General features: G+C 44.4%; 1 protein-coding gene across 8 annotated transcripts in view; it reads left to right on the forward strand.

Moving 5' to 3' along the window:
- Positions 1 to 16,614, forward strand: part of FRY (FRY microtubule binding protein) — a 388,433-nt gene that overhangs the window by 266,954 nt on the left and 104,865 nt on the right. For all 8 annotated transcript variants that reach the window (XM_030563058.1, XM_030563048.1, XM_030563011.1 and 5 more), the window contains 2 exons: positions 6,472 to 6,657; positions 15,524 to 15,722. In XM_030563058.1, coding sequence (XP_030418918.1) covers positions 6,472 to 6,657; positions 15,524 to 15,722 — 385 coding nt within the window. The remainder of the gene's footprint in view (positions 1 to 6,471; positions 6,658 to 15,523; positions 15,723 to 16,614) is intronic.

A 16,614-nucleotide genomic window follows, 5' to 3' on the forward strand; every position in this document is an offset into this window, starting at 1 on the left:
TATGAAGTAATCATGTCATGCTGGAATGTGAGAATGCACATGGGAAGGAGTGTACGAGGGATATGATTGAGAAAGAAACTAGAGATATTTTGGCAGTTAAACTGAGCATGTACCTTTTCACATATTGGAAGGAATAGGAAAATATTTAAGTGAAGGGAATCTACTGTAGAAACATAGGTAAAGGACAGAATGGTCTGTAATATTGATAATCAAGGGGTTTAAAAGATTTTCTGTTAATTGAGTCCTTGTATAAGATGTTGGATTGACTGCACCAGTTACGGAAATCCTCTGTTTTTAACCGCACAGCGGCACTGTAAAACAGCCCAGTATTGCTCTAGATCAGGGATCGGCAAACTTTGGCACGCAGCTCGTCAGGTAAGCACCCTAGCAGGTCGGGCCGGTTTGTTTACCTGCCGTGTCGGCAGGTTTGGCCAATCGCGGCTCCCACTGGCCGCAGTTTGCCATCTCAGGCCAATGGGGGCTGCAGGAAGCAGCGTGGGCCGAGGGACGTGCTGCCCTCGGCTTCCCGCCACTCCCATTGGCCTGGAACGGCGAACCGCGGCCAGTGGGAGCTGCAATCAGTCGAACCTGCGGACGCGGCAGGTAAACAAACTGTCCCAGCCCGCCAGGCGCTTTCCCTGGCGAGCTACATGCCAGAGGTTGCCGACCCCTGCTCTAGATGTTCCACCTAAGGGGTGAGAGGAAAGCTCTGTTTCCATGCCCATTCAGTCCTTGGCCTCTCTCCTTAACTCTGAGGTTTATCAACTGGTGCAAGTTGTGGTGATGGAGTAGGACTGTGCCCACCAGTTCATTTCATATAGCTACCAAAGAGCTGTCAAATGGCAGTGGCTTTCAGGCACTACTAAACCAATCAAGCTCAGAGCAGCAACTTGCATCTATATATCTTGCATTCCTGAATATCTTGAAGGGTGGATGGGTGGGTGGAGATATTAATTCTTAGTAGCTGGAAAGAAAGGGAGGAAGGGAGGGAACAAGGGAGAGACCAAGAGTAGTGGAATAGGGAATAGAAGCAAGGATGGAGAGGCTGGAGGGAGGGTCCTAGCGTATTGGTAGGTGGATGAACCAGAGGATCACAAGGTTCTAAAAGGATAGTCCCCAGGAGTCAAAAGAACTGCTGGCTAACTGGCATACGAATATCTGCTACAGTTTTGCAGGTCTGTCAAAGAGCAGACTGGCAAATGTGCACCAGAGACACATAACATGACGTAGCAGTGTGGAGGGACTAAAAAGGCAGGCTGCCAGGGAAGAGGAGATTCAGACAAGGAAGGAGCTGAGGAGACAGCCAGCTCTGTTATTCTAAGTTTGATCTCTCATGCAATCATCTCGGAAGGTGTTGAACCAGAACTAAGATGATAAATGAAAAAAAATGCTTTGTCACAGTGAAGCAATACATTTTATACAAACTTGAATCATTTATGTTTATAGCTCATGATCCTTTCATCTCTAGACCCTTAGTTCAAATCCAGCTCAGGCTATTAGTGACAAAAAGCTACTGCACTCCTTCACAACATCTCAAAACCCAGGACTAATTGTCAACCTGACAATCTTACTAGGGAGTCTCAGGGTATGTCTACACTATGGGATTACTCCAATTTTACAGAATTAAATTTTTGGCCACAGATTGTATAAAGTCAAGTGCATGCGGCCACACTAAGCACATTAATTCGGTGGTGCGTGTCCATAGTACCGAGGCTAGCATCGACTTCCAGAGCGTTGCACTGTGGGTAGCTATTCTGGGTTGAGATCCCAGTGCCAAAACATTGTTGTGGGTGGTTCTGGGAACATGTCGTCAGGCCCCCTCCCCCCCGTGAAAGCAACGGCAGACAACCGTTTTGCGCCTTTTTTCCTGGGTTACCTGTGCAGACGCCATACCACAGCAAGCATGGAGCCCGCACAGCTGACCATCACCGTAAGTCTCCTGGGTGCTGGCAGACATGGGACTGCATGGCTACGCAGCAGCAGCTCATTGCCTTTTGGCAGCAGATGGTGCATTAGGACTGAAAGCCATCATCATCATACAGAGATGGGAGTGACTCAGCCAGGTCATTTCCCATTTTCTGCCTAGCACCCAGGAGATGATGAGGGCTAACAGTCATAATGCAGCATCTTCTGCCGAGCAGCCAGGAGATGATGATGGCTAGCAGTCTTAATGCAGCATCTTCTGCTAAGCACCCAGGAGATGACGATGGCTAGCAGTCATACTGCTCTGTCTGCTGCCAGCCTAAGATGTAAAAGATAGATGGAGTGGATCAAAACAAGAAATAGACCAAATTTGTTTTGTATTCATTTGCTTCCTCCCTCCCTCCATGAAATCAACAACCTGCTAAACCCAGACTTTTGAGTTCAGTCCTTGATGGTGCCATTTTGGGTGACAGTTTGTGTTTCTCCTTGATGCAAAGCCTCCGCCTTTGTGGATTTTAATTCCCTGTAAGCCATGTCATCAGTTGCCACACCCTCCGTCAGAGCAACGGCAGACAATCATTTTGCGCCTTTTTTCAGCGCAGCAGTCATGAACATTATAAACACCTTGCGCATTATCGTGCAGTTTATGCTGAACGAGAACCTGGAAAACCAGGCGAGGAGGAGGCAACGGCAGCACAGCAATGAGAGTGATGAAGACATGGACACAGAATTCTCTCAAACCACAGGCCCCGGAGCTTCGGAGATCATGGTGTTAAAGGGGCAGGTTCATGCCATGGAACACTGATTCTGGGCCCGGGAAACAAGCACAGACTGGTGGGACCACATAGTGTTGCAGGTGTGAGACGATTCCCAGTGGCTGCGAAACTTTCGCATGCGTAAGGGCACTTTCATGGAACTTTGTGACTTGCTTTCCCCTGCCCTGAAGTGCAAGAATACCAAGATGAGAGCAGCCCTCACAGTTGAGAAGCGAGTGGCGATAGCCCTGTGGGAGCTTGCAACGCCAGAAAGCTACCAGTCAGTCAGGAATCAATTTGGAGTGGGAAAATCTACTGTGGGGGCTGCTATGATGCAAGTCATCAAAGCAATCACTGAGCTGATGCTACCAAAGGTAGTGACTCTGGGAAATGTGTAGGTCATAGTAGATGGCTTTGCTGCAGTGGGATTCTCTAACTGTGGTGGGGCGACAGATGGAACCCATATCCCTATCTTGGCACTGGACCACCAGGGCAGCCAGTACATAAACTGCAAGGGGTACTTTTCAATGGTGCTGCAAGCACTGGTAGATCACAAGAGATGTTTCGCCAACATCAACATGAGATGGCCGGGAACATGACACTCGTGTCTTCAGGAGCACTAGTCTGTTTAAACGGCTGCAGCAAGGGATTTACTTCCCAGACCAGAAAATAACTTTTGGGGATGTTGACATGCCTATAGTTATCCTTGGGGACCCAGCCTACCACTTAATGCCATGGCTCATGAAGCCGTACACAGGCAGCCTGGATAGTAGTCAGGAACTTTTCAACTATAGGTTGAACAAGTGCAGAATGGTGGTAGAATGTGCATTTGTACGTTTGTTATTGCTGCTGTGTGCTCCACAATCTCTGTGAGAGTAAAGGGGAGATGTTTACGGTGGGGTGGGAGGTTGAGGCAAATCACTTGGCTGCTGATTACGCACAGCCAGACACCAGGGCGATTAGAAGAGCACACCAGGAAGCGCTGCGCATCAGAGAAACTTTGAAAAGTTTGACTGGCCAGGCTACAGTGTGACAGTTCTGTTTGTTTTTCCTTGATGAAAACCCATCCCCTTGGTTGACTCATTCCCTGTAGGCCACCCACCCTCCCCCCTTCGATCACAGCTTGCTTGCAAAGGAAATAAAGTCACTATTGTTTAAAAACCATGTATTCTCTAATAATTGATTATAAAAATAGGGAGAGAACTGACAAGGTAGGGTGTGGGAGGAGGGGATGAAGTAAGGAAAAAGCCACTTCGAAACTTGTTGAATGACAGCCTTCTGTTCCTTCAACTGTCCAGTGGGACGGAGTGGCAAGGTGCCTGGAGCCTTCCCCCCCTCCTCCCCGCGTTTTTGGGCATCGGGGTGAGGAGGCTATGGAACTTGGGAGGAGGGGAGGGAGGTTAAACAGGGGCTGCAGCGGCACTCTGTGATCCTGCTGCCGTTCCTGAAGCTCCACCAGACGCCAGAGCATGTCCGTTTGATCGCTCAGTAGCCCCAGCATTGCATCCTGCCTCCTCTGATCTTCCTGCCGCCACCTCTTGTCTCGAGCATCCCTCCTGTCCTCTTGTTCATCCCTCCTGTCCTCACGTTCATCTCTCCTGTCCTCACGTTCATTGGCCGCTTTCCTGTACTGTGATACTGTGTCCTTCCACTCATTCAGATGAGCTCTTTCATTGCGGGTTGACCACATGATCTCAGAGAACATTTCATCTCGTGTGCATTTTTTTCGCCGCCTTATTTGAGATAGCCTTTGAGATGAAGGAGGGAGGCTTGAAAAATTTGCAGCTGTGGGAGGGAAAAAAGGGAGAGAAGTATTTAAAAAGATACATTTTACAGAACAATGGGTATACTCTTTCACAGTGAACAACACTATTCACATTACATAGCACATGTGATTTCGGTACAAGGTCGCATTTTGCATCTTAATATTGAGTGCCTGCGGCTTTGATGTTAGAGATCACAGATGCAGGTCCGGGCATCAGAATTCAGCTTGCATGTTGAGTGCTGCAGTTTTCGTGTTAACATGCAGCGGCAGAAATCAAATTAACCCCCCCGTCCAGTTCTCTGGGATGATCACTTTACCCCTCCCCCCACCACATGGCTGGTATCAGGGTAGGTCTCTGCTAGCCAAACACGAACAGCTCAGTGCCGATGTCCCCCCACCGCTTGGCTAATTTCAGGGAGGATTTCTTTTCAGCCACAGGCAAACAGCCCAGTAGGAACGGCCATCTCTGAACGTCCCCTTAATTAAATTCATGTATTTCAACCAGGTTACCATGAACGACATCACTCTCTCGAGGATAGCACAGCGAGATAAAAAACAGATGTTGCTTGAATGCCAGCAAACACCGGGACCATACACTGCCACGCTTTGTCATGCAATGATACCAGATTACTTGCTACTAGCATGGTGTAGTAAAGTGTCCTACTGCGGAGGACGGAATAAGGCTGCCCTCCCCAGAAACCTTCTGCAAAGGCTTTTGGAGTGCCCCCAGGAGAGCTTCATGGAGATGTCCCTGGAGGATTTCCACTTCATCCCCAGACACGTTAACAGACTTTTCCAGTAGCTGTACTGGCCGCGAATGCATCTCAAGTCCTCAGGGCAAATTAATCATTAAAAAACGGTTGCTTTTAAACCATGTTTTATATTTACAAAGGTACACTCACCAGATGTCCCTTCTACAACTTCATGGTCCGGGATACCGTCTTGGGAGACGGAGCTGAGAAAAAGATCCTGACTATTGGGGAGAACGGAGTGCTGTGTGCTCTCCGCAAGCTCCTCCTCCTCCTCCTCCTCCTCATCTTCCCCATCCGCAAAATCCTCAGGCATGGCTGAGACTACTCCCTCCTCAGAATCCATGGACAGGGGTGGGGTAGTGGTGGCGGCCCCCCCCTAGAATTGCATGCAGCTCAGCGTAGAAGTGGCATGTCTGTGGCTCTGCCCTGGAGAGTCTGTTTGCTTCTTTGGCTTTCTGGTACGTTTGTCTGAGCTCCTTAACTTTCACACGGCACTGTAGTGAGTCCCTATTGTGGCCTCTCTCCATCATGCCTTTGGAGATTTTTTCAAATGTTTTGGCATTTCGTCTTTTGGAACGTAGTTCTGCTAGCATGGAATTGTCTCCCCATACAGCGATCAGATCCAGTACCTCCCATACGGTCCATGCTGGAGCTCTTTTTCGATTCTCGGACTGCATGGTTACCTGTGCTAATGAGCTCTGCATAGTCACCTGTGCTAATCAGCTCTCTACGCTGGGCAAACAGGAAATGAAATTCAAAAAGTTCGTGGGGCTTTTCCTGTCTACCTGGCCAGTGCATCCAAGTTCAGATTGCAGTCCAGAGTGGTCACAATGGTGCACTGTCGATTTTAAGAGGCCTTTATGTCAAAGTAAATGGCTTAGTTGTGTGGACGGGTGCAGGGTTAATTCGATTTAACGCTGCTAAATTCGACCTCAACTCATAGTGTAGACCAGGCCTAAGTGCTCAATGTACATGGACAATGGAGTACTCTCATCTCTGGAGGTGGTCCCCCCATCTTAAGGTCTGGGCACTGCTACAGCACATGATGTACTGTCTCAGTAGATATAGAGAGGACTTTGGTCTGGCACCTTTCTCAAGTAATAAATTCACACAAATATTTAAAGAAAAAACTGTGGGAACTGTGTCCTGAAGTACTGTACCTTCTGCTTGTTCTGTACTGTTGTCATGAACTGCCTTGGAATCTTTGCTATTTCTGGAATTTAAACTTGTTTATAATCACTTCATACTCAGTGATTGCTGTAACTCTTTCCTTCAGGTCTTGACCATTACCGCCCTGAGGTCTTTGAACACAGTAAAAAGCTACTGCTTCATCTTTTGATTGCATTGTCTTGCAACAGCCATTTTCAAGCCATTGCCTCAGTGCTTCTTCAGACCAGGGAGATGACTGGAACCAAGACTCTAACAGTCCAACCAGACTATCTACCTGAATTCCTGTATACAGGTAATCAAGTACGCTTGGAAGAGAAACTACACTATATTTTAAAAGTTTAAAATATTGGAGCATAAGGGTTTCTTTCCTGATATACTGTAGTGTTATATTTTTGATGTACTATAGGTTGAATGATCAAAATGGGAAATCTGTACAGCAACCATTGATCGTAACTCCCTGTGAACTACTTTGGAAATGCACCACAGATTACTAAATGATGACTTACTATCAGAGTAGGAAAAGCCCCTTGCTATAAGGAAAAATTTATAATATCATTTTAGAAATGAATGTGCCAGTTTTGCATATCTGTAACTTTCTAAGGACTTGTCTACACGGTTTGGCAATCTGCCCTATGTACATGTGATTTCTAAAGTGTATCAACATGCTGTGTATTAATTGGTCTGTGTAGATCCTGCTGGGGTGCACTAAAGGTTTCCCAGTTTGCTTTAACATAGCACTGTTTGAAACAGTGCACAGAGTGCATTAAAGTGCACTCGGAAACCTTTTGTGCACACCAGCTGGATCTGTATGGACCTATTAATGTACAAAACGTTAGAAATCACACCCTCATAATGTGTATTACCCCACTGTGTAGACAAGCCATAACACTCTGAGACACAGAGCTCTCCTAGAAATGGAACTTTAACCTAAATAAATAATATATGATTGCAGCACAAGAAAAGCAAAGGAATTAACATGGTTAGGAATGATATATCCATCTCAAAGTTCCAATTAAACCTTTCCTTCAATTCAGTAGCACTCCAATATGAAGTACTCCCTCCAACACCACTTATCTCTTACTGACCATGAACACACTTCCTCCCTTGGCTGAAATCCTGAAATTTCTGGTTTCAGCAGGTTTGCCAATCTCTGCTAGGCTGGCTGCTCTGCTAATTTTTGCAAATTCAAGGACTTTGATGGAGTTGGGTGGGGGCAAAGCTTGATGAAAGTAGCTGGACAGATTTTAGACTGTTGTGACATGTTACTAAATATAAGGAGCTGGTTGGGAGCTGAGGGAGTCAGCACGCCTGTTTAGAATTGTGTAGATAAGATTGGAGTTTGGGAAGAAGGCTGAATACAGTCAAAGAAAAAAGAGAAAAATATGATTGTGATAGATAGAAGGGAGAATCAAAGAGGAATGATCTTGGCCTAAGTGTCACTTCTGGCATTAGTAAAATAGCAAAATTAGTTCTGGGCACCTTGTTACCAAAAAGGTAGTAACAGATCTGGGGGCTAGTTCAAAGAATATCAGCCCGGAAAATGGAGAGATTGATTTATGAGAAAAAATATTAAAAGTGATAAATATTTATAACTTGGGCAAACAACAGTAAAGCTGGGAGATAAGAATACATGTATTTGAAAGGTAAACAAAGAGGATGGAGAAGTATTATTTAGGGTGGTGAAAGAGATAAAATTAAGAAAGGGAATCTTGGAGCTGAATAGCAAAAAACTTATTCAAAGTGAGATGCACTAGACTGGGTAATAGTCTCCCATGGGAAATGGTAGAAACCTCCTTGTTTGTTACATTTAAAATTTGACTGGGCAGAAGACTAGAAAATTCATTTTGAGGAGCAGTCTTTCTTTGGGAATCGACTGGACTGAATCTTTCTTTGGGTACCGATGTTAGCTTCCATAATTCTAGTAAGCAAGGATGGGTGAAAACATAAGAATGGCCATACTGGGTCAGACCAAAGGTCCATCTAGCCCAGTATCCTGTTTTCCATCAGTGGCCAATGCCAGGTGCCCCAAAGGGAATGAACAAAACAGATGATCATCAAGTCATCCATCCCGTTGCCCATTCCCAGCTTCTTGCAAACAGTGGCTAGTGACACCATCCCTGCCCATCCTGGCTAATAGCCATTGATGGACCTATCCTCCATGAATTTATCTAGTTCTTTTTTGAACCCTGTTATAGTCTTGGCCTTCACCACGTCCTCTGGCAAGGAGTTCCACAGGTTGACTTTGAGTTGTGTGAAAAAATTCTTCCTCCTGTTTGTTTTAAACCTACTGCCTATTAATTTATTTTGGTGGCCCCTAGTTCTTGTGTTATGAGAAGGAGTAAATAACACTTCCTTATTTACTTTCTTCACACGAGTCATGATTTTATAGACCTCAATCATATCCCCCCTTAATCGTCTCTTTTCCAAGATGAACTGTCCCAGTCTTATTAATCTCTCCTCATTCGGCAGCCGTTCCATACCCCTAATCATTTTTGTTGCCCTTTTCTGAACCTTTTCCAAGTCCAATATATCTTTTTTGAGGTGGGGCGACCATATCTGCACACAGTATTCAAGATGTGGGTGTACCATGGATTTATATACAGGCAATATGATATTTTCTGTTTTATTAGCTATCTCTTTCTTAATGATTCTGAACATTCTGTTTGCTTTTTTGACTGCCGCTGCACATTGAGTGGTGTTTTCAGGGAACTATCCACAATGACTTCAAGAGCTCTTTCTTGAGTGGTAACTGCTAATTTAGACCCCATCATTTTATATGTATAGTTGGGATTATGTTTTCAAATGTGCATTACTTTGCATTTATCAACACTGAACTTCATCTGCCATTTTGTTGCCCAGTCACCCAGTTTTGTGAGATTCTTTTGTAGCTCTTCACAGTCTGCTTGGGACTTAACTATCGTGAATACTTTTGTACCATCTGCAAATTTTGCCATCTCAGTATTTACCCCCTTTTCCAGATTATTTATGAATATGTTGAATAGTACTGGTCCCAGTACAAGCCCTTGGGGGACACCATTATTTAGCACTCTCCATTCTGAAAACTGACCATTTATTCCTACCCCCTGTTTCCAATCTTTTAACCAGTTACTGATCCCTCAGAGGACCTTCCCATTTAACCCATGACTGCTTATTTAGCTTAAGAGCCTTTGGTAAGGGACCTTGTCAAAGGCTTTCTAAAAATCTAAATACACTGTATCCACTGGATCCACCTTGTCCCCATGCTTGTTGACCCCTCAAAGAATTCTAGTAGATGGATGAGGCATGATTTCCCTTTCCAAAAACCATGTTGACTCTTCCCCAACAAATTATGTTCATCTGTGTGTCCGACAATTTTGTTCTTTACTATAGTTTCAACCATTTTGCCCGGTACTGAAGTCAGGTTTACCAGCCTGTAATTGCCAGGGTCACCTCTGGAGCCCTTTTTAAAAATTGGTGTCACGTTAGCTATCCTCCATTTATTTGATACAGAAGCTGATTTAAATGATAGGTTATAGACAACAGTTAGTAGTCCTGCTATTTCACATTTGAGTTCCTTCAGAACTCTTGGTCCATCTGGTCCTGGTGACTAACTACTGTTTAGTTTATCAATTTGTTCCAAAACCTCCTCTAATGACACCTCAATCCTTGATAGTTCCTCAGATTTGTCACCTAAAAAGATGGTTCAGGTTTGGGAATCTGCCTCACATCCTCAACCATGAAGACTGATGTAAAAAATTCATTTATTTTCTCTGCAATGGCTTTATTGTCTTTGACTGCTCCTTTAGCATCTCAATCATCCAGTGGCCCCACTGGTTATTCAGCAGGATTTCTGCTTCTGATGTACTTTAAAAAAAAATGCTGTTACTTTTTGAGCCTGTGGCTAGCAGTTCAAAATCTGCAAAATCTTTTTTGACCTTCCTAATTATATTTCCACACTTCATTTGTCCGAGTTTATGCTCCTTTCTATTTTTCTCATTAGGATTTAACTTCTACTTTTTAAAGTATGCCTTTTTTGCTTCTGACTGTTTCTTTTATTTTGTTGTTTAGGCATAGTGGCTCTTTTTAGGTTCTCTTACTGTGATTTTTTAATTTGGGGTATACGTTTAAGTTGAGCCTCTATTGTGGTATCTTTAAAAAGTTTTCATGAAGCTTTCAGGGATTTTACTTTTGGCACTGTACTTTTTAATTTCTGTTTAACTAACCTCATTTTTGTGTAGTTCCCCTTTCTGAAATTAAATGCTTCTGTGTTGGGCCACTGTGGTGTTTTCCCTACCACAGGGATATTAAATTTAATTATATTATGGTCACTATTACCAAGCGGTCCAGCTATATTCACCTCTTGGATCTGATCCTGTCCTCCACTTAGGACTAAATCAAGAATTGCCTCTCCTCTTGTGGGTTCCGGGATTAGCTGCTCCAAGAAGCACTCATTTAAGGTGTCAAGAAACCATATCTCTTCATCCCTTCCTGAGGTGATATGCACCCAGTCAATATGGGGATAGTTGAAATCCCCCCTTATTGTTGATGGTTTTTTTATTTTAATAGCCTCTCTAATCTCCCTGAGCATTTCACAGTCAGTATCACCATCCTGGTCAGGTAGTCGATAGTATATTCCTACTGCCATATTATTATTCAAGCATGGATTTACTATCCATAGAGACTCTGTGGTACAATTTGGTTCATTTAAGATTTTTACTTCATTTGATTCTATGTTTTCTTTCACATATAGTGCAACTCCCCTATCAGCACCACCTGTTCTGTCCTTCTGATATATTTTGTACCCTGGTATTACTGTGTCCCATTAATTATCCTCATTCCATCAAGTTTTTATAATGCCTATCATATCAATATCCTCATTTAATATGAGGCACTCTAGTTTGCCCATCTTATTATTTAGACTTCTAGCATTGGTATATAAGCACTTTAAAAACTTGTCATTTTTTAGCTGTCTGCCATTACATGATGTAATTGAATAGAACTTTTTTTCTTTTGACTGTTTCTCATCAGATTCTACCTGTATTTTATCATCTTCCATCCTCTCCTCCTTATTAGGATATAGGCAATATCCATTTATAGATCCTGCCCTAAGCAGCAGATCCTCCCTCCAAACCACGTGCTCCTCCACATCTGTCAGCTTTCTCCCAGCCCTTAGTTTAAAAACTGTTCTATGACCTTTTTAATTTTAAATGCCAGCAATCTGGTTCCATTTTGGTTTAGGTGGAGCCCATCCTTCCTGTATAGACTCTCCCTTTCCCAAAAGTTTCCCCAGCTCCTAATAAATCTAAACCCCTCCTCCCTACACCATCATCTCATCCACGCATTGAGACCCTGCAGTTCTGCCTGCCTGGCTCTGCACATGGAACTGGAAGCATTTCAGAGAATGCTACCATGGAAAAGAGAAACAGAGCTCTGCAATTTTTTGGACAAGCTTCAGGTACTTTGTCTCCATAATTTGGATACTTATCGGAACCTATTGAAGTTTATCTGTCACTAATCACTATAGGATTTTTTGCCTAAAATAAAAATAGACATAAGGGGAAAGGAGGCAGAAAATAATCTATTGAATATGCAATGCAGCTTAACGATCCAAAGGCCATGCTGCTCTCTGTCCTGGACACACAGTCCATGGATTCTTATTCAGTACTTTGAAGGGAAACAATCACACAGTTTAAAAAGGTCACGGACATGATTTTTTTTAAAAAAAGAGCAATAACATAGATTCAAATTCTCACTCAAAATTTTTTTTATTAAAATTAAGATTGTTTTTAACCCTACTTGTGAATTTTTAATAGTGCACAGCTTCATGAGCAGTAGAAGCTTAAAGAAAATTACTTTAGAACTTTAATCTTTTGACCTTGAATCAGTTGATTTGGTGCATGGCCAGAACAAATGAAGATTGATGGCTTTCATTTTTTTATCAGAGACCTTTAGGAGAATGCTGACAATACTGGTAAACAACATTTTTTGCATAATTCAGGATTATTTATTCCACTTAAATGTTTCATATATTTCCTTGCAAAATTTTATCATAATTCAGGACAAAAATATTAAATCCGATGATGTATATGCCCATTATTTACCTTCAACAGCAGTGAAGAACATATTTCCTTCCAAAACTGTGTGAAAATCCTTCTTTCTGTTGTATGTTCACAAACTGTTAAACCTATACAATAAACTATTAAATTTAAATTACATTTTCATTTTCCCCTAAGATTCACATGGGTTTTCCCACCTTTGATATCCCATGTCAAGGAATCTTTTGTGGCCATGGTGAACTAGCAGAACTCCCTTTTGAGTTAAAATGTTTTTTAATCAGCTAATGTTGAGGAGTTGCTGTTTGGATGAGGAAAGCAATTCAGATACACCCAGTATGCTACATGGTTCAGTAGCTAGAACAGGGGTCGGCAACCTTTCAGAAGCAGTGTGCTGTGTCTTCATTTATTCACTCTAATTTAAGGTTTCACGTGCCGGTAATACATCTTAATGTTTTTAGAAGGTCTCTTTCTATAAGTCTATATTATATAACTAAACTATTGTATGTAAAGTAAACAAGGTTTTCAAAATGTTTAAGAAGCATCATTTAAAATTAAATTAAAATGAGGATCTTACGCCGCCAGCCTGATCAGCTCGCCAGTCTGGGGTTCTGTTCACCTAGGCCAGCAGCGGGCTGAGCAGGGGCTGAGGCCGGGACCCCAGACCGGGGGGAGGGAGTTTCAGGGGTCAGGGCAGAGGGCTAGGTGAGGAGGTTCAGGGCAGAAGGCTGAGGTGGAGGTGGTTCAGAGCAGAGGGCTGGGATGTTTGGGGGGTGTAGGGCAGAAGGCTGGGGGGGGGGATCAAGGGTCAGGGCAGAGGGATGGGTGTGGGGGGGGTTCAGGGCAGAGGGATGGGGCTGTGGGGATGCAGGACAGAAGGCTGGGTATGTGTTGGGGTTGGTGGGTTCAGGGCAGAGGGCCTGGGGGTGTAGGGGGTGCAGGGCAGAAGGCTGAATATGTGGGGGGGATCAGGGCAGAGGGATGGGGCATTGGGGGTGCAGGGCAGAGGGCTCGGTGTGTGTTGGGGTGGGAGGGTTGAGGGCAGAGGGCTGGAGGGTGTGGGGGGTGCAGGGCAGAAGGCTGTGTGTGTGTATGTGTGTGGGTTCAAGGGTCAGGGCAAAGGTCTGGGGTTATGACGGCTGCACGGCAGAAGGCTGAGTGTGTGGGGGGTCAGGGCAGAGGGCTGGGGGGTATGGAGGGTGCAGGGCAGAGTGATGAGTGTGGGGGGGTCAGGGCAAAGGGCTGAGGAGTATGAGGGTGCATGGCAGAAGGCTGATTGTGTGTGGGGGTCAGGGCAGAGGGCTGGACGGTATGGGGAGTGCAGGGCAGAAGGCTGGGTGTGTGTGGGGGTTCAAGGGTCAGGGCAGAGGGCTGGGGGATATGAGGTTCAGGACAGAATGCTGTGTGTGTGTGTGGGGTCAGTGCAGAGGGCTGGGGGTATGGGGCATGGAGGGCAGAATGTTGAGCATGGGGGGGTCAAGGCAGAGGGCTTGGGGTATGGGGTATGGAGGGCAGAATGTTGAGCGGGGGGGGGGTCAAGGCAGAGGGCTGAGGGTATGGGGCATGCAGGGCAGAATGTTGTGTGGGGGGTGGGTCAAGGCAGAGGGCTGAGGTGCTCGGCCCATAAGGGTGCTCCCAGACCCCTCCCCTGAGCGGCTCATGGCAGGGGGCTGGAAGGGATATGCCCTGTTCCACCCCCTTCCCCAAGGCTGCGTCCCTACCTCTCACTGTATCCTCTATGGAGCTGCCTGCACTCTGCCATGCTCCCCCCTCCCCCTTGCTAGGGCCATCAGCTGATTGGCGCAGGGAAGGAAAGGGGGCGGGGCAGGAAAGCACCATGATGGGGGAAGAAGCCGGGTAGGGAGAAGTTTGGCTGCCGCAGAACCAAGCTTCTGCCTCCTGCCCCCGCAGGGGAGAGCGGTGGGCGGGGGGGCTGAGTGGGACTGTGGGTCGGGACCGCGGCAGGCAGCTGCGTGCCGCTCAAAATCGACTCGTGTGCCATAGAGTGCCAACCCCTGAGCTAGAACATAGAATCTGAAATGAAGACACCTGGCTTCTAATTTGATCTCTGAAACTGACTCTCTAAGAGACAAGGTGAATGAGGTAATACCTTTCATTGGACCGTCTGTTAGTGAACGAGACAAGCTTTCAGAGCTTACAGAGAGCTCATCTTCAGATCTGGGAAAAGCACTCAGGGCTAGTCTACACTGGCAACACTAAAGCAAGAAAGTTGCAGTGCTGTAAATTGCCAGTGTAGACAAGCCCTCAGAGTGTCAGAGCTAAACACAAAGTGGAGCAAACTTTTTAGCCCACGGATTTAAGGGTATGGCTACACTTGAAATTTCAGAGCGCTGCCGCGGCAGAGCTTTGAAGTGTGAGTGTAGTCGGAGCGCCAGCGCTGGGAGAGAGCTCTCCCAGCGCTGCACGTAAACCACATCCCTTGCGGGTGTAGCTTGCAGTGCTGATTACACTGAGGCATTACAGCGCTGTATCTTGCAGCGCTCATGGAGGTGTTTTTTCACACCCCTGAGCGCGAAAGTTGCAGCGCTGTAAAGTGCCAGTGTAGCCATGGCCTAAGATGTTGTAAGAGACCATTCCAGGTGAAGTAGGCAGTTAACACCTCTGCTGTCACAGGACAAAGGAGGGATGAATGAGGATAATATCACCTACTTCACTCTTGTATTATGATTTAAGACTCCATCTTACATTTCTTGTAAACCTTATTCAACATCAGACCAGCCTGGATTAATTAATTAGACTTTTGCTTACGTTTAATCTGATTGTAGACATATTTTAACATTATTTAAATGTAATGCAGTTTACAAAAAGATGTTACTTCTGAATGTAACCTGTGAAACATTTATTTTACAGATACGATACCTATAGTGCAGAAGTTTTTTGACTTTTGTATTAGTAATTTTTTATTGCATTCTGAAGATTTGAGAGTGTAAGGTCACCAGTTTTTCACTCTTGCTATAGGTTTTTGCATTTTGCTTATATTTTCTGCTTCCAAGTGAAAGTTTTCAGCTGCTTACTGTTTAAAAGAGGTGTTTGTCCTATTCTTTCATCTGAAATGCTAACATAAGTGGTGCATTCCATCTTTATCTTCTCCTCTGCTGCTTCCAGGTGGTTTTGACTTTCTACGGGAGTACCAGTCATCACCAGTGCCAGATTCTGGTTTAAGCTCCAGCTCTACCTCCTCAAGTATCAGTCTAGGAGGCAGCAGTGGAAATCTCCCACAGATTACCCAAGAGGTGGAGGACATGGACACAGCTGCTGAAACAGATGAAAAGTCAAACAAATTAATTGAATTTCTGACTACCAGGTAATCAAGATAAGGAGATGTTACTGTGGGTTACACTTGAAAAAGATTCATGTCTTCTGTAAAATTATCTATAATAACGTTAAAAGGACACATGAAAATGTATGAGGTGAACATACAGTAATAATCAACTCCTATTTTTCTTCTATTATTTGTAAATGTGAAAATGTATTTAAAAGCATTACAGTGTCAGGAACACTACAAAAAATGCTGCCTGACCGGAATAAATTGTTCAATATTCCATAATATTATGCTGATGACAGAACTCATGAAATAAGACAATTTTATTGCTGTAAAGGAGACAGCAGTTGTGAGGAGGCCACAGGGAGCCTAGCTTTAATTACTGAATGGGACTGGCACATCTTAGACTTGTTCTGTTGAAAAATTTAGGGCCTGATCTCATTTACATTAAGATCCCTTTACACTGCCCCGGCAAAGTGTCTGGAAGCCTAAGTCTAGCCAGCTGAAAAGTAGCTGCGGAGTGACTCTGCATTTTATTTTTCCATCCAGAAGTGTAGTTCTTAACTGACAGCAAAAGAAGAGCTGGTATTAAGTGCGGAAAGGATTTAAGTGACATGTAATCATTATAAACGCAAAATCCAGGGTTTTTTTTAGGTCTTTTGTGATTTTGTTAGGTCTTAAAACTCATTTTATTTAACTTTGTTAATTGTCTAAACTGATAATATTACTGTCTACTTGGTGAACTTATATTTGAAATCATGTTTCTTTCTCACATCTTACCTGATTTTTTTTAAAGGAAATAGTTTTGGAAAGTCTAATCACAGTTAACCAGTATTTCACCACGGAAAACATCCCGTTCGTTACAGCATAATCAAAGGCGTTTTGGTGTATTAGTCCTCTGGTGGGGCTTTTTGATATTTGCACTTAGTATTTT

The sequence above is a fragment of the Gopherus evgoodei genome, chromosome 1, assembly GCF_007399415.2.
Source record: "Gopherus evgoodei ecotype Sinaloan lineage chromosome 1, rGopEvg1_v1.p, whole genome shotgun sequence".
Lineage (NCBI taxonomy): Eukaryota > Metazoa > Chordata > Testudines > Testudinidae > Gopherus > Gopherus evgoodei.